This window comes from Ctenopharyngodon idella, chromosome 8 (genome assembly GCF_019924925.1).
Source record: "Ctenopharyngodon idella isolate HZGC_01 chromosome 8, HZGC01, whole genome shotgun sequence".
NCBI classification, from domain to species: Eukaryota; Metazoa; Chordata; class Actinopteri; order Cypriniformes; family Xenocyprididae; genus Ctenopharyngodon; species Ctenopharyngodon idella.
The window spans coordinates 16,171,909-16,199,842 of record NC_067227.1 but is presented as its reverse complement, the minus strand read 5'-3'; the positions used below and the strand labels follow the sequence as shown (position 1 = coordinate 16,199,842).

The 27,934-nt window shown below is 37.7% G+C and overlaps 2 protein-coding genes across 5 annotated transcripts in view; one reads left to right on the top strand and one right to left on the bottom strand.

The window, feature by feature from the left end:
* Nucleotides 1–27,934, bottom strand: part of ralgps1 (Ral GEF with PH domain and SH3 binding motif 1) — a 166,146-nt gene that overhangs the window by 68,504 nt on the left and 69,708 nt on the right. For all 4 annotated transcript variants that reach the window (XR_007931185.1, XM_051902280.1, XM_051902279.1 and 1 more), the window contains exon 9: nucleotides 24,354–24,480. Coding sequence is in view for 3 of the 4 variants with exons in the window: in XM_051902280.1 (XP_051758240.1) it covers nucleotides 24,354–24,480 (127 nt within the window). In the remaining variant the exon portion in view is untranslated. The remainder of the gene's footprint in view (nucleotides 1–24,353; nucleotides 24,481–27,934) is intronic.
* On the top strand, nucleotides 37–21,075 carry angptl2b (angiopoietin-like 2b). Its single transcript, XM_051902286.1, has 5 exons — nucleotides 37–670; nucleotides 10,501–11,344; nucleotides 17,279–17,472; nucleotides 19,651–19,921; nucleotides 20,011–21,075. The coding sequence occupies exons 2-5, from the start codon at nucleotides 10,513–10,515 to the stop codon at nucleotides 20,208–20,210; spliced, it is 1,497 nt and encodes a 498-aa protein (XP_051758246.1). The 5' UTR covers nucleotides 37–670; nucleotides 10,501–10,512; the 3' UTR covers nucleotides 20,211–21,075.

The following is a 27,934-nucleotide window of genomic DNA, read 5'->3' as shown; positions in this document are numbered from 1 at the left end:
TAAAGAAGAGAGAGAGAGAGGAGTAGAAAAAGTTAGTGCACCAGAGGTGATGGACTTAGTCCAGTAAGACTGACAGGGAAAACACAAATTCCTCTTGAAGGCTGAGAAGAACATGCTGGTGGACTTTCCTTGCCTTCAATACCACAAATTCACAGAGGAACCTACATCTACAAAACTTAACAGAGATATCTACAGGTCTTCAAAGTCCACTTCTCTTAAGCTCCTTAAAATACTTAAGTCGTGATCATTTTTAGAGTACAATCCAAAGACTTAATTTGAAGATTTTTTTTTCACTTTGTTTAATATGTTTTTACCATTTCAACATTATCTCCTTGAGAAGAGGGCTTGAAGCGGTCCTAGTCAGAGTTCTTGAGCAAGGATTCACAGGTTTTGCGTCGCCACACAGACAGAGGTGTTTAATTGAGGGCTTTAAAACTGAAGACCTTTCCACTGACACCGAGGACATACTAACAAAGAGAGACAGTGGGGGATTACGACAGACACAGAGAGAGAGAGAGAGAGAGAGAGTGAGTGGGAGAAGAGAGAGGGAAACCCCGCAGAGCAATCTCCACAAGTTGTGATGACTATTTCCACAGAGGCACTTTGCACAGTTTCTCCTGGACACTGACGGATTTCAAGAGGGTGCTGTGCAATAGACTGGAATCATCTGGTAAGGTTAAGGTGAGCCCCGAGGCTCCACTTGCTCTCTAAACATGCGTAATTGCATCCGGCTCACTACACTGTTTGTGCTAATCTTGGAATGAACTTTTAAACACCTGTTTATGTTTGGGCGAGGGCTTGCGTCACCTTTTTGTAACACACTGAGTTCTATGTGCTTTGGTAATCGTTTTTAAGCTTCGACCTCCCACTCCGATGCTGTCATGGGATGTATGGATAAGGTCTGTCGCCCCAGGCGACATCTCTTTCTGATGGTTTAAGTGGAGGGTTAATCTTTGCCGGGCTGAAAGAAAGTCCTATGGGGTTGTTGAGGACAATAGAAGTGAGAAATTTGGGGACGGCGTGTTTTAGCGGTTAATTTGTAATAAACACACAATGGCTGTTATCAGCAAGGGACCCCGGACAACAATGCGGCTGCGTCAATAATGACATCTGTGAGCATTCAGACCAAAAAGAGTCATTCCCCATGTGCTGGAAGACAGTCTAGACAAGTCTATGAATACACTGAGGTGTGAATAATGGAAAAGGAAAGTGGCTTTAAACAGCATGACAGGAAATGCAATGGGGGAGTGTTTTACACAAAACATCTTTCAGTTTTAAATGTTTTAATTATAAGTTTTGGAATTAGAGAGAGGAAAAGAAGAGGGATGCAAGGCAGGGATGGAGGGAGGTAGAGTAAGCTACACATCCCGATCCCTAGAGCGAAATGTTTGAAAGGGACAGGATGCAGGAGAGTTGACTGTGGATGTGTCTCTTTGTTTCATTCCCCAGGAAGCCTTTTTCCATCTGTAGGGATCAGAACGGAGGCAGACTTCTCAATCAGGCTTTGTTCAGCCATGGTTCTGTTTGAATAAGAGAGAGCTTACGGGTTTTCAAAATCAGACTAGTCTCTAGTACTCTCTTTATGGATGAGCATGCCATGGCAACAAAATACACAAAGCTTATAATTGCAACTGTATACAAAGCACTCAGGTTTGTTTATACAATGGTCTAGACCCAGGGTTTTCAACTAGGGGTCCATGAAGGTACTCCAGGGGGTTTGCGGAAAAGATAACGTAGATTTTGCTTATATTCTCGGAATATATTAATGACAATGTTTAAATGAAAGTTATTATAAAGTCTTTCCGAAATCTATCTAGATTTTTCATACTGCCCGTCTGGGTGTAGGGACCCTAGGTCTGTAAAGGTTGGAAACTCCTTGTCTAGCAACCTGATCTCGTTAATATTTGCAGGTATTCATATGTAATGCTAGTACTATTAGTACATGTACAAACTATTGAAAATAATACGGATGCATTGACAGCATCTAAAATGTATAAGTATTTACATATGCACAGTTCTAGAAATGTACAAATGTTTATTTATATTTTATTTGTATCATTTATATATTTGTAATATAATTCCTCATTAATTAAATACAATAAAATTAATTTAACTCCATTAATTTAATATTCTATGAACCTAAAATGATTCATAAATATTTGTATATCCCTAAAATTGTTTAAATGCTTGTATTAAATGCAGCCAAATACATTAATAATGTATTTCAAAAGTTTGGGGTCAGTAAGTTTTTTTTAAAACTAATCAGACATTTATAATGTTAGGTTTTCTATTTCAAATAATTATTACTGAAATAGAATTAAAATAAAATGTTAATTACAACTCAAATTCAGTTTGCTGCACACACAAAGGCCTCAGAAGACTTGAAATATAGCACACAAGATGCATGGACTACTTTTATGGCATTTTATGGTACTTTTATGGTAGCTTGACAGTTTCATTCATCAATTACTTGTTGTCTGGGAAAGGGCAAATTCAACATTCTACTAAACTTCTGCATCAACTTCTCGTTTTGTGTTCTATAAAAGAAAAAAAATGAGGATAAGATGACATAAGATCTGGGTGAACTATCCATTTAAATATAACACATCGCTGTAGAACATTTACACTAATGACATACAAAAAAAGTCTATTGTTAACTGTGCAAAGAGCCTGTGTTTAGTCTCATTAGTCTGTATGCTCTGCTAACCTACATACATACAACTCCACAGTCAGAGCTAATTTGTGAGTCACACAGGCATTTGTGTGAGGTGAGGACTTCATCAGCCTTCACCAGCCTCTCTCATGTGTGTGTGATTGTATGGCAGCTTGGCTCACCCTAATGAGGAGGGGCGGAATTCAAGGAATGCCACGCTAAGGTTGAAATGAGAAGGGCAGGCGAGAGAACAAGGGAATGATGGAGCGAGAGGGAAAGACTGAAAAAAGACATCAAGCTTGTGTCCCCTCACTCCCTAATCATTGACTCAAACACTGCTTTTGTGCCAAAGAAAGGCAGACCTAACAGGAGTAATGCCAGTTAATGTAAATGACTCCACACTGCAGTGATGCTATTGGTTAAGATCAGAGTATTAAAATTGCTCTTTTTTAATTAATGTGCTGGTATTAGAATTGAATTGGCCACAACAGACAGGATGTTGAATTTGAATGATAGGAAGAGGAACTTACTGAACTTGCAATTCTAAAAAATCGATTTTAAGTTGATTAATAATCAATTTTAAGCATTGATTATTATTTTAAATATAATCAAGTTAATAATTTTGACTAAGTATTCATTTTATTTCTTGATGTAGAATACATCTGTTCCTTAAAGGGATAGTTTACCCAAAAATGAAAATTATCCAATGATTTACTCAGCGATGGGCTTTTGTAAGAAAAATATCCATATTTAAAACTAACTAGCTTCCGGCAAATGGCCATACGCATCGAGTTATGTAGGAAGCATAACCCCTGACCCGACGCAAGACACGATGACGAACGCCGAAGCGCAGAGGATTGAGCAAAACAAAACACTGGAAATGATTTAAATTCGAAAATTTTTAAAGAGAAATGTCAGAGGATTTCGATATAAGAGAAGAGGAGCTTAAGTTTGTTGCACAGCCCTATTTGTTTGAACCGCGAGAGGCGTCTAAGTTTACGCTACTCCTTTCCTACGTCCTTTCCTCTTTCGCTGTAAATCGATGCATACAGCCGCCTGCCGGAAGCTAGTTATTATAGTTTGTAATGTTTTAAATATGGATATTTTTCTTACAAAAATCAAATAAACATGAATGAACATCATAAGGAATGTTGTTTCAATCGCGGAAAGACGTCAGTAAACACCATGTTTCAAGTTCAAGTCCACCTACGTTAATCTGCTAACTCCCCTGACTGCTTTGTCGGACAAAATGGCGGATTCGGCGTTATGATTGGTTAGATCGCCTGTCAATCAAACTCCTGGCAAAGGGTCAATTGAATTAAATTTAAAATCAAATTATGAAGAACAATTGTGCATCCTGTTTGCTACCTCAGTTTCAATTCAAATTCAAAAATTAAATGGTGTTCGAAGGTATATTGTTAACGGCGCACAACAAGTCAGAACTTATTTCTATCAGTTATTGTTTGTTCTCTTTCAAAAGGTGTTTCTTTATCTCTTATAAGGAGTATGTGGAATAGCTCGATAGCAGTTCAGACATGCTGTAGCTTGTAAGTCATGCCACATCTGTAATGGAACACTGGACGAGGTAAACTACACTTTGGCCTGTCAGGACACTTCTTAAAGTGCGTGTCAGAAGGACAGACTCTGGAGGATTTTATTCCCACCGAAGGAGTAATGACAGCTCTCTGGATTAGGCAGATGTGCTTTCTCTTGCCCTGCCGCTCACACAGACATTTCACCACAGAGGAAAGCATTTCCACTGTCTCTTTATGCTGGTTGGGGAGTCCTAGCTTTTAGACTTGGGGTCTCCATTGAATTTCTGTATCACACACTCTTAAACACATCTTATGTTCCACTCAGAGAAACCACAGGTATCCCCCTTCCTAGACACACACAAAGACGAGAGCACAGACACACACACAGGCACATGCTCACACACCACAGTGAAACCACATACCGCCCGCAGCATTAGCTCACACGAGATGCTGCCTGCTGTAATGCCCTGCTGTCCGACACTCTGTCAGTATATCCAACAAGTCGCAAGTCCAACCTATCATTACTGGTCTGTTACAGAGGCACACGGGGGTTCCTTAACCTCGCATGAAATACACTCTCTAGTGGAAACCATCATTATTTTTTCCTTTTAGGAAACTTTTGTTTTTTTCTTTTTCACTTGAGAGATATACTAGCATTTAATAGTTCGGGGTCGGCAAGATTTTATGTTTTTTTGAAAGAAGTCTCTATGCTAACCAAGGCTGCATTTATTTGATGAAATGTATGAAACAAGACATACTCTTTATATGGGTATTAGGAAATACTGTATCTGATACTGAATGCAACGATTGACCAATTAGAATTGATTATTCCAGAATATTAAAATCAAAATAAACCAAATCTTATTTGAATGGAGCAGCTGTCTCTGCTGGAAAATCCAGCTTAAGATGGATACTGTGTTTTGGAACATGGTAACTGGTTTCTAGCTTGTAAACCGTCTGGAATCAGCAACAGAGCAGCTACCAGCTGGTCACAGCAGTCAGTTTTAGGTGGTTAGGATTGTTTTTGCGACATTAATAACCTGCTTGGACTAACTAATTATGAGTTTAAACTAGCTAGAAACCAGCTACTGTGTTTCAAAACACAGCTACCGGCTTAAGATGGATTTTCCAATAGGCATCTCTGTAGATCCTTCTTGTCAGTCAACAGCTTTTAAAATTTCCGACAATCAATCTGTCAGTAAGATTAGAGAGACAAAAGCAGTTTGTGAGGAGCACGACACAACTGGAGAGTCTTAAGCGTGTCCAGACAGCAGAATGGGGACATAAGAATGACATGTTTTCCATGGGACAAAAACAGCAGGAAGTTTACAGTGTATCTTTTTTTTTTTTTTTCTGTGACAATTATATAACTTAATATTAGTGGCCGGAAATATGAAAATAGCTTGGCAGCACAAATAAGATAGCTATTATGTAAACAGTTCTCAGATCATCTCTCATATTTGTGTGCAGTTTAAACAGTAAGAACATGAAGGGTCCTGTCAAAGCTGGGAGAAAGAGAGGGATAAATAGAAAGAGACAACAAGAATTGCAATGCGAGCAGGCTATTAGATGAATATTTCTGAGCTGTCCCAGTGGTGAAGTCATGATGTGGACAGACAGATTGCAGGTTTCCTGTGCATTTGCTGACTTCATCAGCAAAGGTCTGTTATTTTGGTTACTGTGTATAAACAGCCACAATAAAATAAACATTTTGAATACTAACGAATTTTGTTGCATCATTCCTCTATCCTCCACAACAGAGAGACAAGCTTGACAAGCAGATATGTTAATACTAGTGGTAAAATGTTTCATTCAGTAAAAATCCATCCATTAGTGCTAATATTTCTTAAATCTCCCTAAATGTTAACACTGAATCGACTCCCATCTGGCTGTCCTCCCAGAATATGTTATAAAACTAAACTAATGAGCACTACAATCCCCTTTTCTCCAGATAATTCCCCAAAAAACTCTACTGTCAGCTCGGTATGTTTTCGTGCTGTGATGATAACAGACTGACAAGCTTTTGGGAGAAATAGAGATCTATAAAGTGTAAGATGCTAATTTATTTTTCTGATCCAGGTCATTAATAATTATAATTTCTGAAACTGCTCTATTATACAACAGTTCTCTCCAAACCGCTTGTCTGTGTTTGAGACAGACTGTTATACGTGTCTACACCAGACGAGAGCAGCTCGACGCAATGCGACAAAAGCAAATAGAACCCAATAAAATCAGTGATGCTGTCTACACTGGATGTGGCGACACAACAAATTTCTGACTGTAAACTGATGCCCTGTTCTATTTCTGACGGACTTTAAGTGCTCGCGCTACTTCTGACATGAAGAACAAATGGATTTGCAATGGTTGCTTTGTCTCTTCTATTGTAGACAGCCTTAAGCTGTTGCGGTGCGGCAGGATGCGACAACATCCAGTCACATCCGGTGTAGACATGGTGTTAGTGTGCATTAGAAACTCTATTTAGTGACTCTTTCTCACTTTTAGAGAGTCTTTCTGCAGGTTCCACTGTTAAGTCAGGTGGTGACAAGTGTCTTTATGAGTGAATCACTGAATCAACTGATTCGTTTAAACACATTTATTCATTCCTGAATGAAACAAGTAACAGTCTTTATGATTGAGTGAATGAATCATACATTCAGTTGATTCATTAAAAAACAGTTTCATTCAAGAAAAAAGGAACTGCCTTTGATTGAGTCATTGAATCATTCACTCAATTAATTCAAAAACACTTTCATTCAGGAATGAAAAAACTGTCTTTAGGAGCGAGTCATTAAATCATTCACTCAATCGATTTATTTAAAAAAAAAATTATTCATTCACGAAACAAGTGATCATTGTTATGAGCGAGCCATTGAATGTTTCAACTCAATTTACTGTTCACAAAGACCCGCCTCCTTTAGTTACTGTTGCTATGTCCGACAAGCCATGCTGCTCTCATGCCACACATCATGTTCTCACAGTGAAAAAGGACACTGGACACTGACAACGTATCGACATACAAGACAGATCAGTTTACTTTTGATATGAAACAAATTTCAAATTTTGTCATTTTTAAAGAAATTTAAACAATAAATAATGTTTGTGGCTCTTTAATGTGTCGTGACCGATCGCTGTAGCGCCTCAGATCAAGCGGCTCATGAACGATCATCTCTTCTTACTAGTTCATTTATATCATCAAATAAACATGAATGAACCACATTTCAACCACAGAAAGACGTCAGTACACATCATTTTTCAAGTTCAAATCCACCAACGTTAATCTACTAACAACTGCTCTGTCGGACAAAATGGCAGATTCAGTGTTATGACTGGTTAGATCGCCTGTCAATCAAACTCCTGGTGAAGGGTCAATTGATTTGTTCAAAAACACTGATTCATTCAGGAACAAAATACCACTATTGTGTGTTGCTCTGAGATGCAATGTTCAAAAGGAATTGTCTCAAAAGTAAGGTACTCAATATTATCAATAAAACTATTGTATAAAGAAATGTCACATTCTAATATTCAGTTTTATGTATTATTCAATATGATGCAAGAAGCTGAATAACTTTGTATTACTTGCATGCATTTGTCAGAAAAAACGCATGAGTAAGGAATCTGTGTACATGTGTGGAGATCAGAGAACCTGCTTGCAGTGGGTCAGATAGGTGTTGAACAGCGGCAATCCACACCTCAATCCACCAGCAGCTTTCAATTAAAGTTCCCAAAGATGAAGCGCTCTTGTTATATTTTCTTAGGAGAAGTGTTTTCCAAAGCCTTTACTGGCATCTCTCCTTCCACACCCCCGGGCTGCTTTCCCAATAATATGCTCACTCTCTTTGAAACTTGAGGTAAACAACACAAAGTGGCTTCATGTCATGAATATAAAAGGCCATGTGTTGTGTCATTAGAGGGCTTCAAAAAGTGATCTTTATGCAACTGGTATTTTCATTGTGAATAAATAAATCAGACTAATAAATCACGTCATACCTTCTTGGAGACTGAAACGAAGGACATCCATTGGAAGCAGGTGTCAGTCTTTGCATCTATCATAGCAACATATGTTATCCCTCATACAAACAGAACAAGCACAGTTTTACATTTTAAAGTGCCATTCACACCGAAAATGTCCTTGCATTTAAAATCTTTAAAATTTAAAAAAAGAACAGGTTCTCAAGTCACGTTTTTTTTATATTTATTTCATTTAACTTGACACGCTGTTTTAAAAACGCAGCACAAAGGTCAAATAGGTCCATCAATACATTTACATTTAAACAGTTAAAAAGTTAAATTTCTTGAAAACTTGACACTTTATTGTTCTGTGGTCGTCATTTGTAAGACATTGAAAAGCAGCGAGACAGCGCAACAATCAAATATGTCCATGTAGCGCGTGTTTACATAAAAAACAATTAAAAAGCAGTGCAGTGGAACTCAATAACACGCTCTGCATTAACCGGCCCTAATTGAACATCAATTTACTAGGTCTTGTAAGCTTTGTTAGGCATGGTTTATGCACGCCTTGCATTATGTAATACATTCTTAATCAGAGTAAAATCCCAGTGCTTGTATGAACTAGAACTACATCAGATTTTCCATTCTCCCTCAGTGATGTTCAAGCCTATGGCAAGGTTCAGATAACCAAGTGCCGTCATCGAGAACTCATTCATATGGCAGCTTACCAGATCAGAGCAGACTCCTGCCAGGACACACATGCTGACCAAACAATCCATTCAGCACGTTAGACACTCTGTCACCCTGCAACTGGGGCAGCTCCATTGTTCAACAGGATATTTAGTTTTGCATTAGGTCAAAACTAGCCTGATTATGACAACAGAGTTATTGTTAACTAGAACTATTAAAAAATGTTTTTGATAATTAAATTAAATCTGAACTATTGCCTTAGTAACTAAGTGAAATAAAGTAAGTTTAAACATCACAATTAAAACAGATATAATAAAACTAAAGTCGAAAAAAATAATAAATAGCAGTAAAGTTTTTTTTTTGGATTTGTTCATTTGCACAAACCTTTTGAATAAATTGATTTTAAAATTGACGTTTAGAACCAGCTGATTCACTAGAATCAATCAAGCTTGCCAGCACTACATATGAGAGAGAGGATGCTAAGAGAGTGTTTAAGTGAGACTCAAGTCCAGAAGCTCCAGTGAAGCCAAGAACTTACAGAATATAGGGCTGCAGAGCCTCATTATTCCCCTGCTGTGAGGGTCAGCCACACTCCTGTCTGCTTCTCCATCAGTGCTGGAGAAACATTGTGGCTTGCCAGACCATTTCTCCCAGTGAAACCTAATCTGTCCCCGGAATTTAAGAGCTTCCATGACTGGGTTAGAAATGGGGGCAGCTCACTGACTCTGTAGTAATGAGCTCACTAGCGTGACTGAGGTTGAGCGAGGTGTCAGATCTTCTGTCTAGATCAGTTGGGGTTGTGTTAGTTTGGTTAGGCTAGGCCTGTCCAGACAGATAGAGGGGGAAATTGGCCTCATACCTCCCATAAGCCTCTAGGATGGAAAATATATCCTTATACCCTTAGGACGGTGGTGTCAAAGTAAAAATTTAAAGGATTACTATTCCAATGGTTCCGGCAATGGCTTAAGGAATTATATGCACAAAGGCAACATGTGATGTTGTGATGTGAAAGCTTGACCGGAGGGTCAATAAAAAAGAAGAATGTCCACCATTTTTTTTTTTTTTTAATGTAATTTAAAACATATGCGCAATTGTCTATTGTCAACAGTGTAGTGATGTATGAAACACAACTCACACTGATGTCTAACCAAGCAGCTTTCTGTTGGTCAAAGTGGCGAATCCACATCACCAAATTAAAATCATTGCAAAATATGCAGTGAAAAATCTTTCGTCCTCACGCAAAATTCCTGATCGTGTGGATTCCTAATGAAACAACTGGATTCCACTCACGAAAATTTGCTAAACAATGGTAAAAGTGGCTATATTCATGGTGTTGAAAAACATTTTCAAGAACATTTCAAACTAAATTACTTAAAAATCTCATGTAAACCATTAAGTAAAAGTACATTTTTAGACAAAACATATTTAATTCATAAATATTATGATTTTTTGGGAAGTTGCACCATGTGATAAATTACAACCTAAACTAATCTTGTCATAAAAAGTCATAAGGGTATATTTCTGCATATTGGTTTATGAAACAAAAATCAAATATTAATAAGCAGTTTTGTTGACATTTTTTCTAAGAATCAATAAAAAAGATCACGGCAAACAACTTAAGGTTTTGAAAAATATATTTTTGTATAAATTAAAAAATGCTAATGTATTTCACAGGTTTGTGTGGTCATGGATATTCCTGTGCTAGTATGGCTGGTGTTGCTCCTGGCGAGTAGACGGTTTCCTGAAACGGAGTGCAGCACTCAGGAGTTTGACAGCAGTGATGAAAGTCCAGAGGTTGAATTCCTATCGACCTCTCGCACACGGCGGGCCCCCGAGCCTCCTCCGCAGGACAAGTGCTCTTACACCTTCATCGTACCCCAGCAGAAGGTTACAGGAGCCATCTGTGTGAACTCCAAGGAGCCTGAGGCCATGCTGGAGAACCGTGTCAATAAGCAGGAGCTGGAACTTCTCAACTCTGAGCTGCACAAGCAGAAGAGACAAATCGAGACTCTGCAGCAGCTTGTAGAAGTTGACGGCGGCATCGTCAATGAGGTGAAGCTTCTGCGCAAGGAGTCCCGTAACATGAATTCCAGAGTGACGCAGTTATACATGCAGCTGCTGCATGAGATCATCCGTAAGAGGGACAATGCTCTGGAGTTGTCGCAACTGGAGAACAAGATTCTCAACCAGACCTCTGAAATGCTACAGCTTACCAACCGCTATAAAGATCTGGAGCATAAGTATCAGCACCTCGCCTCATTGGCCAATAACCAGTCGGCGCTCATTGCCCTTCTTGAGGCGCAGTGTCAGAGGGGACCACCTGTTGTGGTCCCCAGGGTACCAACCCAGCGTCAGCCCCAATCACCACCTCAACCCAGAACCTCACAACCCCTCAATAAGCCTACGTTTAACCCCAACAACAATGAGATCCAGAGCGATCAAAACCAAAAAGTGCCACCCGCTCCTCCTACCATGCCAGGAGGAACTCACAGCCCATCCACCACAAACAAACCCTCAGGTGAGTCGCAGCTTCATTCCTTCAGTGGTGCATATACTTTCCAACAGAAAACAAAGCCAACATGCCCCAACTGTCCTACATTCACACTACCGTAAAGTTTGTGGCCAGTCAGATTTTGCCATCAAAGGAATAAATTAAAATATATTCAAACAGAAAACAGTTATTTTAAATTGAACTGATATTTCACAATATTTCAGTTTTTACTGTATTTTTCATCAAATAAATGCAGCCTTGCTGAGAAGAGGAATCTTAAAAAAAAACCCAAAACTTTGAACGGTATTGTGAGTGTTAAATCTTACACTGTGTCATTTAAGTTGTCTCAGGTTCAGGATATTGCTATCATGGTCTAAACAGTTTTTAAAACACTTTTAACACTTTTAGTAATAAAAAAACTCTAAGACTTTTAAATAGCAAATAGCTTTAATAGCAAAATAGCAAATAATAGCAAAATAGCTTTAATTGCTGCATAAATGTCAGAAGGAACTTTAATAGTTATTGACAATAAATAATTCAAAGCGTGATATTTCCATTTGATGACTCTTATCCTTGTGTGGTTTTCAGTGCCAATTTCTCACAGTCCTCCATCATTATTCAGCACTGCCTATCAAAGTTCATTCATCTCACATTCTCTCTACATAGTGACTCCCACACAGTAATATGACAATAAACCATCTATTGTTGTTTCAGCTTTGAAATGCCAACAACCAGTTAATCTGGACAGATGATGAATATCATAAAAAGTACTTTGTGTTGAGTCACACCCATGGGTGGCATTGTTGTACGAGGACAAAAAAAGTCAAGATTGATTTGATGCAAAATATTAATTTCAGACTGATTGCTATGTTTCATTATACATGCTTTTAATGCTCTAAATAATACTATTTATGTTTAATGCACACTTTTGTTTCATCTATTGCAATGAACATAAGAATAATATGATATAACGTTTTGTTTATATCATTAACCAGCATATATTTTGTCCATTTATAATGTAAAACTAAGCAAGACAGCGAAAATGAAAAAGGAAGCTTTCAGTGGCTGTATTTCCACTCCATCTGGTGACATGAGCAATTTCCTGGCTAGGTCTGCATGCATTAATAGCAAAAGGTTACACAAACTCTCCTCAATGAGAGTCAAGCTTTCACAATGAGACTACAGTATGAAAAAGAGCTCTGGAAGGAAATAGAGAGAAAGATTCTGGACAGAAGTCAAAAAAGTGAACGAAAGACCGGCAGAAAAAGTCTACAGTGGCTGAGTTGGGAAATGGCACAAGGATGAGCCACCATACACTATATATGTGTGCACAGTATGAGGCTTATGGTAAATTCACCCTCTGATTTATGTTTATTTCTTTGAAAAAAAAAAAAAAAACTGTGTTTGACACAATTGCTTGAGACATCTTGTGGATTTCACTTTGCTTAAACGCACATAGATACTGCATATGAAACAGTATTTAAAGTAAGAGATTCAAATAAAAGTGATTAGATCTAAATCAGATGATAAATAAGGTGCAGTCACATTTAAGGTTATTAAAACGGTGGTTGATTATGATTTAACTTTTTTTTAACTTTAGTTAATATGTAATGTTGCTGTTTGAGCATAAATAACATCTGGAAAGTTATGATGCTTAAAGTTTAATGCAAAGGGAGATATTTTCTTTTACAGAAATCGCTTTTTAAGGACTACAACAAATGGCTGGTAGGGACGAGTAAGGAAGAGTTTTAGAAGGAAGAGTAGAGTGTTGTTACCATGCCATCATTTTACGCCGGACTGCTTCACAAACGAGGGTCAATTCAAAGCTGGATTTGCACTACAGATTAACATGACGGCACATGCTAATCGATGAGTTGATTCAACTCCACAGCAACTAATATTACATAAAATTAACCATTCAGAAACGTCCAGTTGCATTCTAAAAGTTGTAACTTCTTCCTGAGTCTCTCCATCAGTGTCCGATTCCAGTTTCAACAATATAAGGCTGAACACCATTACTGACAACTGTCATTTTGGCTGCGTGAGATTCTCCAGTTTTGTTGATGTTGAGCAACTGAAGCACGAGCTGTTAAAGCTCCGCCCTCTTCTGGAAAGTGGGCTGGGAGCAGCAGCTGATTTGCATTTAAAGGGACACACACAAAAACTGCGTGTTTTTGCTCACACCCAAATAGGGGCAAATTTGACAAGATATATTAAATGATCTGTGGGGTATTTTGAGCTGAAACATCACAGATGCATTCTGGGGACACCAGAGACTTATATTACATCTTGTAAAAAGGGCATTATAGGTCCCCTTTAAGGGAATTTTCAAGAGCAAAATCCAGTCATTTCAATAGGAATCTAAGTGATCAGGCATGAGGGTGAAAGATTTCCCCAAATGCAGATTTCGCAACAGGTGTAACTCGGTCACTTGAATTCGCAGCGTTGACCAAAATAAAGCTGCTTGGTTTGAATGTGACATCTGTGTGATCTGTGGTTGATCGCTACACTATTGACAATAGAACCTTTTTTTGCATGCTTAAATTTCACTAATGTGACCACACCTTAATTTTTAAGAACCATATATGAAAGTAGCTCAAATTGGATGTCAAAATCCAATCTGACATGTGTTTTTCTGTTGACACACATGCAACAAGACTTGATCTGACAAAAACAGAATTGGTTGACATCCTAAATGCAGCCATGCTTCAAACTTCACTACAATATCAACAATAGGCAATGGACCTTTTATGCATGCAAATTTTCTCTCAAATTTCACTAATGTGACTGCACCTTAAGATTTATAACCACATATGAAAGTAGTCCAAATTGAATATCAAAAATCCAATCAGATATGCAATTTTTGCTGTTTACAAACATGCAAAAAGACTCAATCTGACAAAAACAGAATTGGTTGAGTTGGTTGACTGTGATAACGACAATAAAGTTGCAGTGATGAGAAAGGAAATAAGAGGACAGGAGAAAGAGCAGGGCAGGGAGGGAAGCAGCAATCTGTTGAAGTGAAGTCATTTATTCCAGTGTTACCAGACATGGGTAACCCAGACATCCCACACAAAGTTCAGCGCTCTATCAGGTTTGGGTCTTCCTGCCGGAGAGAAATAGCCTGCTGATGGATTTGCCAAGTTGTTTTAACAAGACCCACACCACTGAAAATCTGTAAGGCCTCTCCGTTTCCTCTTCCTCCCTTCTTTCTACCATATCTCCTCTAAAGTTCACTTGACTTGATGGATCTCCAGTTCATCACCTCATTTATCTCTGTGAATGTTAGCTAGAGAAAAAGCTGATTTTTTCCCTGTCTGTCTTCTCTGCCATTAGACAGTTTTTGCTTAGAATGTGAGTCTGTTATTTCATAGCACTGTCTTTTTCCATCTCTCTCTCATTCACAACTAATCTAAACTTTGTCCCGTTGTCTGCCAAACATAGCAGCTGCCTTAGCCTAAACTTCTATAAAGCCCCCTCAACGAGTACACCAAAATATTGCCAGTGTAAAACAGCAAATGTCAGAGTTAAGAAGTGACTCACCTACACACTAAAATCATTGTTCTAATTAGAACCAAATGATTCAAAATATGTACTTTTGGACCTGCTTTTAGTTGTGTTCTGTTCTTGTCGAGATTTCCTTCTTTTCAACAAATACTTGTTTTGGCACTAATTTTGCATTAAGTGGCAAGTTTCCACGGTGTAAAATGTTCTATGACCAATTAAACAGTAGGGGGCTTAAAGGGAACGTTTATAATTTGCTGACAAGCAGACTTCTCCAAGGGAGAGGAAGAAAATGGTGACTCCAAGATAATGAGCCAAAGTATGTGGAGTGAGGTGTTTTATTAAAGTTCACGTACAGAATCAAAATGTGCTAGAAATTCAGTCCAAAACACTGATAAAAATAAAGCTCTAACTTAGAAATACTTTGGGATGGATAAACCAAACCACAATCTGTTAACATTATTAATAATAATATTGTAATAAACAATGTACAGTATAAATAAAATATATTCTCACTGGACCATCGGTTCAAAGGGATCACATGGTCAATTAAGTGACCTACAAAACATTTTTTTTGTAGGTCACTGAATTGTTCTTCACAATAGAACTTTTAGGTTGGAACAATGTGGTCTCAGATGTTTGCACTCCAATGCATTTCTATTAAATTTGTCTATGTGAGACATGTCTCTTGAGATCGCAAAAAATCTACTGACCCACTAAAAAAATCAAGCGGTTTAATACATGTTCCTCCTGGAATTGGGAATGCTGGAATGGATTCAGTTTTGTTCACGGTAAGGGGCTAATGAGCCCATTGTCATCTTAAATTTGTCAGGTAGTGTGATGGCTCTTACTCTGGCATGCTGTGAAAATCAGCCAGCCAGAGAGATTTCAGAGACACAGACACAATCCAACTCAGTGGAATGTGCAGTGGAGGCTATGAATCCAGCGGTCTGAGGTCTGTTATCATAAATACAGCCAGAAATAGCTAAATTGTAAGTGCGTAAATTATAAGTACTAAAATCAACCATTTTAAATACTACAAGTGAAATACAAGAGAAACTGACTGGAGCAACATCCTATGTTTCGGCACAAGAGGCATCCAGCTAATTTTTAAACGTACCAACCGGAGTGATGAAGGGATTTGAGTGGTTGTGTGTGAGGGCCAGCCATCGGGCATGAGGCCTGCTTTTTATAAGCTACAAGATGAGAGTAAACACTAAAATGTTCCAGACTACTGTAAGTAAACCACAAGGCCTCAGCAGCGCTTTAAAACTAAGATGTAAGATAACTGAACGGCTGTCTGCCAGACGTGACAGTAAGGAGAGCACAGTTAAAATACACAAATAATAATGGAACATGTGAGATCATGTGCTTTGAGAGCAAGTCTCAGGTTGTGTTTAGGTTTGACTACTTTCCCTACTAAAAAGACCATCATATGAAGCCTATCATGTTTCTTAACTACCATAATCAGCTTCACCAGCTAGGTTTTGCTAGTGAATAGCATAATTGTGCTGCTCCATTAGGTAGACCACAACCAAATCAGCACAAACCAGCCTAGAACAGCATGGAAATTTACCCCTTTGCTGTTCTTAATTGCTTTAAGCTGATATAAAGCAATTAAGCTGGTCTCAGCCAAGCTAGTTTAGGTCCCAAAACCCCTCTAAAACCAGCCAAAAGTCCAGCTTAACCAGGCTGGGAGACCAGCAAACCAGTGCTTATTCTGGTTCAAGATATAGATATATAATTATGTAGATATAGGGTATTAATCAAACCGTGTAGTTTTTACCATTTAAAACTGATGATCCGTGAGAGAGAGAGAGAGAGAGAGAGAGAGAGAGAAATTTCTTGGATCAGGAAATTATTCTGAAGACAACTAATTTATGGATGGTCTTTTCCTCTGCTTTTCATTGGAAAGATTTGGAAATTGGAACCATTTTTGACATCCCTATAAAAACACGACTTTATACCCAGGGAACTTTGGAAGTGCTTGCTAATCTACTTGCTACTGCATTATTTAGCAAATAGGCCTTTCTTTGGCGTCCGTGCCAGCGTTATGTTTGGCTGGAACAGCAGAAGCAACTTCCCAGGCCAGAATGGCAGCCAAGGTCAATCCTCTTCTTATGTTAAGAGCATTTTCAGCTGTGCCACAGAAGAACAAGAGACCTAGCGAGAGTAGATGCAACTGAGAGCGGTGCACAGGGGGATCCTGGGATAGACTTTCTTTGATTATGCAATTGTTTCAGCTTTGCACCTGAATTTCCCTCCAAGCAAAACAGTATTTCTGTCTGTCACAGTGTCATATTCCCAGTATGAGATTTGACAGCAATAGGCAGGGGGCTTCCTTTAAAAAGACAAAACTTCTCTGAGAATTGAGTATAAAGGGATACATCTTGTTGAAATAAGCTGGGAATGACTGAGTGGGGGTAAATACTGAGTGATTTTTTCTTGCCCTTTTAGGTCCCTGGAAGGATTGTCTGGAGGCTCTGGAGGACGGCCACACTAACAGTGGCATGCACCTAGTGAAGCCGGAGAACACCAACAAGCTGATGCAGGTGTGGTGTGACCAAAGACAGGACCCTGGTGGCTGGACGGTCATCCAGAGAAGAGTGGATGGCTCTGTCAATTTCTTCAGAAACTGGGAGACATATAAGGTGAGCCAGGAAGATAAATTCTGGTCAATAATTATTAGGCCGATATGACCGATATGACCGATAAGTGATAAATGGCTGATGTTAAAATAGTATATATTATTTTGTCTAAATAAATAAAACCTAAAAAACGAAAATCAATCAATCATTTTAAATGCTTCAAGTAAATTCAGGCATTCAGGCGATTGTTTTTAAAGATTACATTTGAACAAATGTTAGATGACGGCAAAGGTAATCTAAATGTAAAAATAGGGGAAATGAGCAGTACAATTACGTATACAATATCTCTGTAGAAGACAGGGTTGATATATGTTTTCCTTTGCCAATGGTGGTAAGTTCAACAAACAGGTGAATTTATGTTCCTGTGGTAACAATTTGCTTACATTTTAACTTTGTCACTAAATGTCACATGGTCTATAACTCTTGGCTGCTTCACATAAGCTGAACCGGATGGCTGTGAACATACAGACCCTTGCACTTAAAGAGGTTTAATGAGAAACATATGCCAAGCAGAAACTTCCACACTGCATTGAAATGTGTCAGTGCAAATGAAAACTTACACCATTATTCTCTGACCATTAATATGATCTATATGTATGCTTTGAGTATGGTATATATGTAATATACTGTACAAATGAATTATTCAATAATATTCTTTACTTATTCAGTTTTCAAAGCTGTTTTAATACACATTCTCTATTAGGGATGCATCGATACCATTTTTTAAGGACAGAGTACGAGTACCGTTACTTTTTTTTTGGTACTCGCCGATACCGATGCCTATACATTTATAAATTTCTCTCTCTCTCTCTCTTTTTTTTTTTTTTGTGATGTTGCAGTTTTCCAAGCACAACACAGTGAGACTAATGAATGTAGGACAGCTTCTTTACTATTACTCTAATGAAAAAAGTAATGATTTTTATGTGCTTGTCACAAACTTAAAGAACAAAAATTTCACAGTGTCAAATAACCTTCAAAGGGCATAATTACCAATATATATAATTGTTGTTATATAAAAAGAAATCTACAAATTACAAACAATACAACAAATACTATAAAGATACAAAAACAAACTTGTTTTTCAGATACAGTAGGTTTATTTACCATGTAGGCCTACATTTATTTACTGTGACAAATATAGGCTGCGGTCCCTTTAAGACCGAATCCATGGATACTGACACATATCCTGTTTTCACCCAAATGTTTACGTTGACTTAAGCCATAACCGACTGTATTTATGTGAGATACTCCACACGATGGACATTTTGACAACTATGTGTGCATTTGACCATTCAGGCGCGAGGAGAACTGATCGTACTCTGTCTGAGAGAACAGGGATCGCGCACAAGAAAGAGAGAGAGAGCGTGCGCGTGCGCGAGAAAGCGCTTCTGGTCTGTGTCATTCAGCGTGATTCCGCCTATCCCGCCTTCACTAATCGATGACAAATTGTGATTGAAAGCATGCAGTTCGCAATGTGTGGGTTGTCATAATTAATTTTTAAGTATTTCCACACCCCTGAGGCTGACATTGTTTCTGCTACTGCCGCCGGTGTCTCTGTGCACGGGAAATTCTGTCAGTTACGTCACGTGAGGTATCGGTCTTTGGTATCGGGGGTATTTTTACGAGTACGAGTACAAGTAGCCTACATGAGCTTGGTATTGGGCCCGATGCCGACACTGGTATCGGTGCATCCCTATTCTCTATAATAGAATTAAAAAAAGGGTTTTTTAAAGAAATGTTTTTTTTTTTTTTTTAATGTTTCTGTTCCATCTGAAATAAAGAAATCACTGCAAAGTGCAGAGAAATTGGAAAAAAAAAAAGGTACATAAAAGCCATTCATTTGAATCATTGCCAAAAAAAAAAAAAAACAGATATTCAAAGCCCTGTAGATACAGTATTAAATACAAGGAAAGCCGGATTTACAAGTGCTTCATGAAACTCAGAACTCAGAAAACTGACTCAGAAAGATGCCTTTCGATGCAAAGAATGTGCTCACAAACAAGGCCTACCAGTAAAACAAGAAAGAAAAAAAAGAGAGAAGAACAAACCCTACAGCAAATGGCAATTTTTTAGCCTTATGGACATGACAAAATAATATAGACTAAGTAATAGACACTAAAATAACTATTTTACTTGGTCCATCAAATACTCAATGGCAGGTGCTCCTCTGTTCTATTACAGCAAGGCTTTGGAAACATTGATGGAGAGTATTGGCTGGGTCTGGAGAACATATACTGGATAACTAACCAGGGGAACTACAAGCTGCTGGTCACCTTGGAGGACTGGTCTGGACGCAAGACGTTTGCAGAGTATGCAAGTTTCCGCCTTGAACCTGAGACTGACTTCTACAGGCTCAGAGTGGGGCGTTACCATGGTAACGCCGGTGACTCCCTAACTTGGCACAACGGGAAGCAGTTTACCACTCTAGACAGGGATCGTGACGTATATACAGGTATCAGTCAGTCAATTACGGATAAAATTAGATTTTCTAAAATTTTCTAATAATACATATAAATTAATATATAAAATGTGTTCTCTCAGGCAACTGTGCACACTACCAAAAAGGAGGCTGGTGGTATAATGCCTGCGCCCACTCGAATCTGAACGGCGTGTGGTACAAGGGAGGGCACTACCGCAGCCGCTATCAGGACGGCGTGTACTGGGCTGAATTCAGAGGAGGCGCCTATTCCCTCAAGAAAGTGGTGATGATGATACGACCCAACCCGAACACCTTCCACTGAGCAGCACATAAACACAGGGAAGGGAATGAACTAATAATTGCTCCCTCATGGTCGCCGTTCACCCTATAAAGTGCAATTCGTTTAGACTGTGCTTTTTTAAATTGTTTTGCTTCCTACGTACATAGTTAGATACGATAGCACAAGGACAAACAGGGTCTTGGTTGACGTAACTGAGAAGGAACATCAACTTGTCAAAGACTACAAAGGAAGCTCTATTAAGTGCTATTTACATCCATTATCACAGAAAATGATGTGTCTGATGATTTGGCCTGTTTTACTTAAAATCATTGTCACTAGGAAGTCATCTAAACAAAAATATATAATGAACATGATGTGCTTTTTCACTCTAGTTCAATCAAATCAAATGAAACCTGTTCATCTTTAAATATTTAGTGCAATTGTGAATCTGTTGTCAGTTGTTTAGATTGTTTTTGTTAAATAGGTCGTACAATATTGAAATAACTGATTAGTACTCATTCATTGTTACAAATAAGACACAGGACATCCAATCCAGTGATAAATAGCTTACGCTTTCCTAGTTTATTCAAAGCTAAGAGAATATATATTTCCTGATGAGATGAATGACTCATAATTTATTTCAGGGATTTCATTTTTAAAATTCATAACATTTTGTAGTTTAAAAATATGCATAATTAAACATGAAAACATCTTAAAACAGTCATCGATTTCTCCATCTAAACTGTATTTACTGTGTAAATTAGCTGTTGGTGTCAAATGAAGACCCAACAGGTTTATGTACATATACACGTAATATTGTTGAAAATAATGTGTAATTTGTAATATACTGTAAGTGTAACATTTCCCCTGGTATTGTCAAACTGTTGCAATAAAAGATGTACAGCTACTTTGTCTGTGAATGGATTAAACATCAATCTGCTACAGCTGCAGCGGTTCTGCTGTATATTGACCTGACAAGTTAATGTGCCAAATTAAAGGGAAACGGCACAAACAATTAATTTAAAAATGCTGCACAAGACTCAAACAACAAATTAGCTCTTTGACTATTTAATAAATGTGATCACACTTTAGCTTAGGGTCCAATTCTCACTAGTAACCAACTATTAACTATGACTTTTGCCTCAGTAAACTCCTAATTACTGCTTATTAATAGTTAGTAAGGTAGTTGTTAAAGTGATAGTTCACTCCAAAAATGAAAATTATCCCTCTCAATCCATTCTAGGTGTATATAACTATCTTCTTTCAGACAAACACCTCAAACGACCGTGCACATACTGCGCAAGTCGACTTGCGCCAAATGAGTAAACCTCCGAGGCGATGTATGACGCAGGATGTAGGAGTAGTGTAAGCTTAGACGCCTCTCGTGGTTTAAACTCAAGCTCCTCTTCTCTTATATCGAAATCCTCCAACATTTCTCTTTAAAATTTCACGTTTTAGACTTCTAATTCGTGAACAGTGTTTTGTTTTGCTCTATCCTCTGCGCTTCTGCGTTCGTCATTACGTCATGTGTCGGGTCAGAAGTCACTCTTCCGCCGCAAAACGATGCTTACGGTCATCTGTTGGAAGCTAGTTATTTTACCTTATAAAATTTTAAATATGGATATTTTTGTCTTAAAAAAAAAAAACCATCGCTTCATTACAGAAGGCCTTTATTAACCCCCTGGAGCTGTATGGTGGATTATTTTTTATGATGGATGGATGCATTTTTTGGGTCCCCTGTTCACTACCATTATAATACTTTCATTTTTGGGTGAACTATCCCTTTAAGTTTAGGTACTGGGCAGGATTACGGGATCTAGAATATGGCCATGCAGAATAAGGCATTAATATGTGCTTTATAAGTCCTAATAAACAGACAATATTATAGTAATATGCATGCTAATAAGCAACTAGTTAATAGTGAGAATTGGACCCAAAACTAAAGTGTTACCATAAATGTTATATAAATCTAACAAGCTCCACTGAGATTATGTATCTGTGGCTTGCTGTTGAATAACACAGAAAATAATGTGTTATTAATAGTTTAATAACTTGTCCTGTCTATGGTAATGCACTTACAATGGAAGTCAAAGAGGTGATTTGAGGTATTTGAGGGTTTAAAACCAAAAATATAGGAATCTGAAAATTTTGATCTACATTAAAAAAAAAAAAGAATACGATTAATGTTGCTTTTTAACTTGACGCAGTGCAATCTTCCAATAGACTTCTATTCTAAGTGTAAAACATGATATACCCGAAGGTAGCAATCAACTTGTCATATTTCTTTGTACCTCAGTGATATGTGAGCGCAAGTTGAACTTGAATAACACCCGATATGCCAGTAATTTAACAAAATTAACAGGAAAACAAAACTGTTACACAGTCAAAAAACTAACGCTCCAATCCTAGATCTCAAAAGCCAAGTCACCAAGTTGACTTATTCTCTTCCAAACTGAAGTTATGAATTAATTTTTGTATTAAAACCAATAAGACAAGTTGTAATAAATACATCAAAAAGCATGAAAAGAGAGTTTGACAAAATCCCAAACCCTTTAATTTCCTTTTCCTTTGTCCCAATGGGAAATGGAACGGGCCACTGGAGAAGCACAGTGGAAACTGACAGATTTGAAGTGACAGCCTGCACAACCTCAGCCACGTCAGACAGTCTTTCCGTCCCTGCGGTTTCAACTGCCTGCTGCTCAGAAATGGGAATATGTTACCGGAGTTCCCTGCAACAAAACCACAAGGTACCGGCACCAGGTACAGTGGTTTCTGCCCTGTGACGTCTGAGAGAGCATTCTGATGAGTTGGACATAGTTTACCAACACGCTGCCCAAGTGGAAGCAGACGCTCACTGTGAATTATGTAAAGCAAATTCGGTTAATGAGAAAGACGTGTGCGGCTGGGAGAAGGGAGACGGCATGCGTCAGCTCTATCCACATGTTTACCTTCTTAAAAATTACAGTGACTGTCTGTTTGTGCATTTCAAAAATCTAGAAATGAACCAGCCCACAAGTTACAGTCCAAGAGATAATTTGAGTTACAGCCGACTGAAGTTATTTCTGACTGGCCTTTTAGTTATTCACATACCACAATGACACAAGAGCACCTGGAAAACTCTGTGACCATGAGCTCGGGCCTCTAGCATGTGGCAATGACATACTGTATGGTCTGTTGTGCAGTTCAAAGTCAAAACATCCTCATCTTAAAAAGCGTAAAACAAGACTGCCAAACATCCAAAAAGCCTCCTAAACATAAAACCTCCAGATCCTTTTCTGATCATGTCGGGCTCTCGGCTAACAGCTGGATTAGTCATACAGACCTCGCTGCTGATGAATAAGATGGAAGAGCGTAACTGAGTGAGAGATCTGGACCCTGTTGGACAATCCTGAGGGAGGCATCCATTTCAAGTGCTGTCAGTGCCTTTAGAGGAGACTGATGTGTGTGTAAATAATCCCTGACTGGGCTTCTGCAACATCCATGAGACAGATGTCTTTTCATAAGAGAGAAAAAGCGGCTACCAATGTACCAATCTGGATTTCAACATAATTTCATTGTATTTTCCATCTTACAAAAATGGTTAGAAAGTCAAGGAGCATTTCAGTTCATGCATTGCATAGTGACAGAATATTTGAGCTTAAGCAGGAATCCCTGAAAAACCACTGAAAATGGTTTGACGAATGTAATTTACTTTCCTGTGTTGATACCTAAAACAGGATATGGCACATTTCTCAATCATTCCTGAACCGGAGCAGTATATTGATATGCCCTCTGCTGGACACTGGAGAAAGTGCAGTTGAGACGAGGCAAAAAAAAAAAAAATGACGAGGTTTTCACAGCTAACTTAAAATGAACCCTGCCATCACCAATCATCTACATGTCAAGAAACAATAGGAAGCCATTGTACTGAAGTAAAAAGCATTTGCTAGCATTAAATGAGTCAATATTGTAAAGCTGGTTAAGTCCAGTGAGGCATGACCCATTCCTCTCCCTGACCCAAATTATGTTTCTGTTCAAATGAAGCATCTTATGCTTTAGTTATGGCCTTATTATTAAGCAAATTTTTAAAAACAATTCACAAAGCCTCTCAAGACATTTCTGACTGAATATTGTCATGACATAAGGGGATGAAGGTACAAAATACCAGTAACGCAAACACAACTGTGATCTTTTACTAACACTTACCTAGGTAGGGGATGCAGGGGGCCATTTTGAGGGACCTGATGTACTCTCTCATACGGTTGTAATTCTCTTCCTTTGACGTCAGAAAGTCAAGCTTCTCAAAGGTGGCCTTGTCCTTTCGACTGATCAACTGTTCAGAACAGAAAGTAAACAAGAAACGAATAGTTCATTCAATCAGCAAATTAGCAACAACTAATGGCTTGAAACATACAAATCAGACGTATTCAAAGTCTGAGTGCAGGATAGAAACAAAAAAAGGTAATAAATTCAAGTAAAAACTAAAATATTATATACAATTTAAAGTGTATTCAAAGACAACAAAATTGTCTTTGTTACTATTACTGTTGGCAAATAAGCTCCATGTTAGTTAATTCATTCAGATATTATTTAAAAAAGACGGTATATTAACATGGTATATGATCTTAGTCTTAGGCCACCATTAGATGTTCACAACAATTCAGTCTTTTCAATGTAAAAGTCTTCCTACTGACTGACACACTCATAAAGACAGTCTTTGCCACCATCTAATGGCGTAATAATGTAACTTCTGTTGCTGTTCACAGTCAGGGACTATTTTTTCCAGCGGAAGGAAGGCTTTTAATGAAAGTTCACTTCATGAAAGTTGCATTGACACATTTTTTTGGCTTTAATATTTGTATTGTGTGGAAACCGTTTTATAAAAGCAATAAGGTACTTGAGGCTAGTGCTATATCGTGAATAAGTCACGGCTGAAGGGGTTGCAACGCCCTTCAGCCGTGACTTATGCACGATACAGCACAGCCTCAAGTACCTTATTGCTTACATATACTTACAGACATTTCAGTGTCTTTATTAGAATATTACAATACAGTAAATTTGTATGCAGTGTTAAAAAACAGGGTGAAAAAATCTGAACAAGAAAAAAAGCTTTTATAGGCTAAAGTGGCAAGTATTTATTGACCCCACCTTACACTTGAGCAATAGCAGAAACCTGGCTCTCTTAAACCTAAATGGAACAGAAAAGGACTGGAAGGCCAAGAAAACTTTCAAAATCTGATGAGATTTCTCAGGTTTCATTTTTGAGAAAATGGAAGAAGTCCAGGAGGTCACTAAATACAGATTTTTGCTTAAAGAAGCCATTTTGTTCAGAATACATTTTAAATACATTTTACAGTATTTTTTTATTATTATTTTTTGTTTGTTTTTACTTTGCTAATGTCATGTTTTTATAATATTTGAATAAATTAATGGAAGTATCTGAGATGAAAAACATTTGCCAATAATTATAATAATATAATTATTATTAATTTATTATTTTTAATGTGTTATAATAATAATAATAATGTATTATTATTATAACACATTAATAATAATAATAATAATAATAATAATAATGATTATTATGATTATTGTAAAATATTTTTCATCTCAGCTCTGCCTTATTCATTTAAATATACTGCCCTTGAAAAATAAACAGAGTTACTCCCCAGTTGGCCACTAACTTTAGTAGGGGGACTTTGGGAGGCGCTGTTTTGTGAATTTTGTCAGAGGGGAGCCTCACTAAGTCTTCTGATCTAAATAAAGCTGTCTACAAATATGATAAATATGAAAAACAAGACAACCTATTGGGAGACTAATAAAATTGTGTTCAGAAAAAAATTCCCAGAGCTCAAACTCCAGATATACAAACATATGCTATCGGCACTGGGTGTATTTCTCATTACTGGAAAGCACATGATCATATGAAATGGGTTCAGTGTCTAGAAAGCTTTTATGAGTGGCATAAATTCACCCAACGCTTCGTTATAGCACATGTGCTGCTGAAAATGAAAAACATCAGTAGGGATGACCATGTGCAAAACCCCTGTGAGGATTAACGGAAAGCTCATTAACTCAAAAATTCCATCACCTCTATGGCTTTATCACATCAAATGCTGCAGTACATTTCCACAAAGTACTTCAACATGCTCTTCTGGTATTAGACAAATACACATACTGCTATCCAGTCAGTTCACACTTTCGTAGGTTCGGTCAGAGAGCAGATTTTGTTGAAAAAATGCAAGCAGCATGCTGAAACCACACTGTTGACAGATGAACTTCTACCAGTCTCCAGAGATGAAATCACATATACTGACATTCCCTTATTAATGTTCACATCTTGTTGAACTCAGTGTGTATAATAGCCTCCATGTCTTCTAGCGTAATGTTAGATTATGTTATACTCTTTTAAAAATGTTTTTTTTTTTTTTTAGTTGCTTTAGAATAAAAGACAATGGTAGGAAATAGAACAAACATTTTATTTGCAATTTGCATTATTTAAAGGGATAGTTCACCCAAAAATGAAAATTCTGTCATCATTTACACCCCCTCAAGTTGTTCCAAACCTGTATGAATTTCTTTGTTCTGCTGAACACAATGGAAGATATTTGGAAGAATGTCAGTAACCAAACAGATCTCACCACCCATTGACTCACCCCCCACTGAATTCCTTTGTTCTGCTGAACACAAAGAAAGATATTTGGAAAAATGCCAGTAACTAAACAGATCTTTCCCCCCATTTACTACCATAGTAGGAAAAATAAATACTATGGTAGTCAATGGGGGGCGAGATCTTATTGGTTACTGACATTCTTCCAAATATCTTCCTTTGTGTTCAGCAGAACAAAGAAATTCAAACATGTTTGGGTGAGAAAATGATGACAGAATTTTCATTTTTGGGTGAACTTTCTCTTTAAATGTCTCTCTTCCATACAATGAAAGTGATGGAGACCAGAGACTGTCAAGCTCCAAAAAGGACAAAATAAACAAACAAACAAACATAAATTCAATTTCATTGTATGGAGAAAAAAAAGAAGACGCATGGAACACCTTAAATTCCCAAAGAAATCAAGTCATGTGGTTTTCGAAAGACATGGCGATGAGTAAATGATGATGTGATTTTCAGTTTTGGGTGAGCTACTCCTTTAAATAATGAAACGGAGTGGGGGAAAAAAAAAATGTATGAAGGGGTTGATTATTGTATTAGAAACTGAATGTCACATTAAAAAGTCATGCATCCCCGAAACACTGTGGGACTGTAATAATCAGGTTATACGGATACATTTATGTTACAACAGCTTAATACTCAAGCAATACAGCAAGGGAGTGGAAAGCTTACTTGACAGTAAGACAGCTCTCTATCTAATATATTATTATCATTTAGATGTTGGCCTAAAATTTACCTGAAAAATTTAATGAACCACAACTTGGATTCTTCTCTTTTGGACTTGCAACAGAGAAACAGTAAAGTGATTTTTTTTATTCTTTTATTTTCCAAAGGAAGCAGTACAGATTTTATTTGATTTTAAATGGTGCTGAGATAATCCATGGCAGGAAAGTTAAATCACGATACCATCAATCAGGGAGCCTGGTGTGGAAATAATAATATTATGACAAAGATTTGAAGAAGTACTACAAGCTAAGGAAGACTGCTTATGATATTTTAAGGGAAAACTAATTACAAAGCCATTACAAATGATGAACAGGGATAAATAAATTAAATAAATAAGCGAATGTGATTTCCATGGTTATACCAACTCAGCAGCTACTCTAGCCATTTTCTGCCA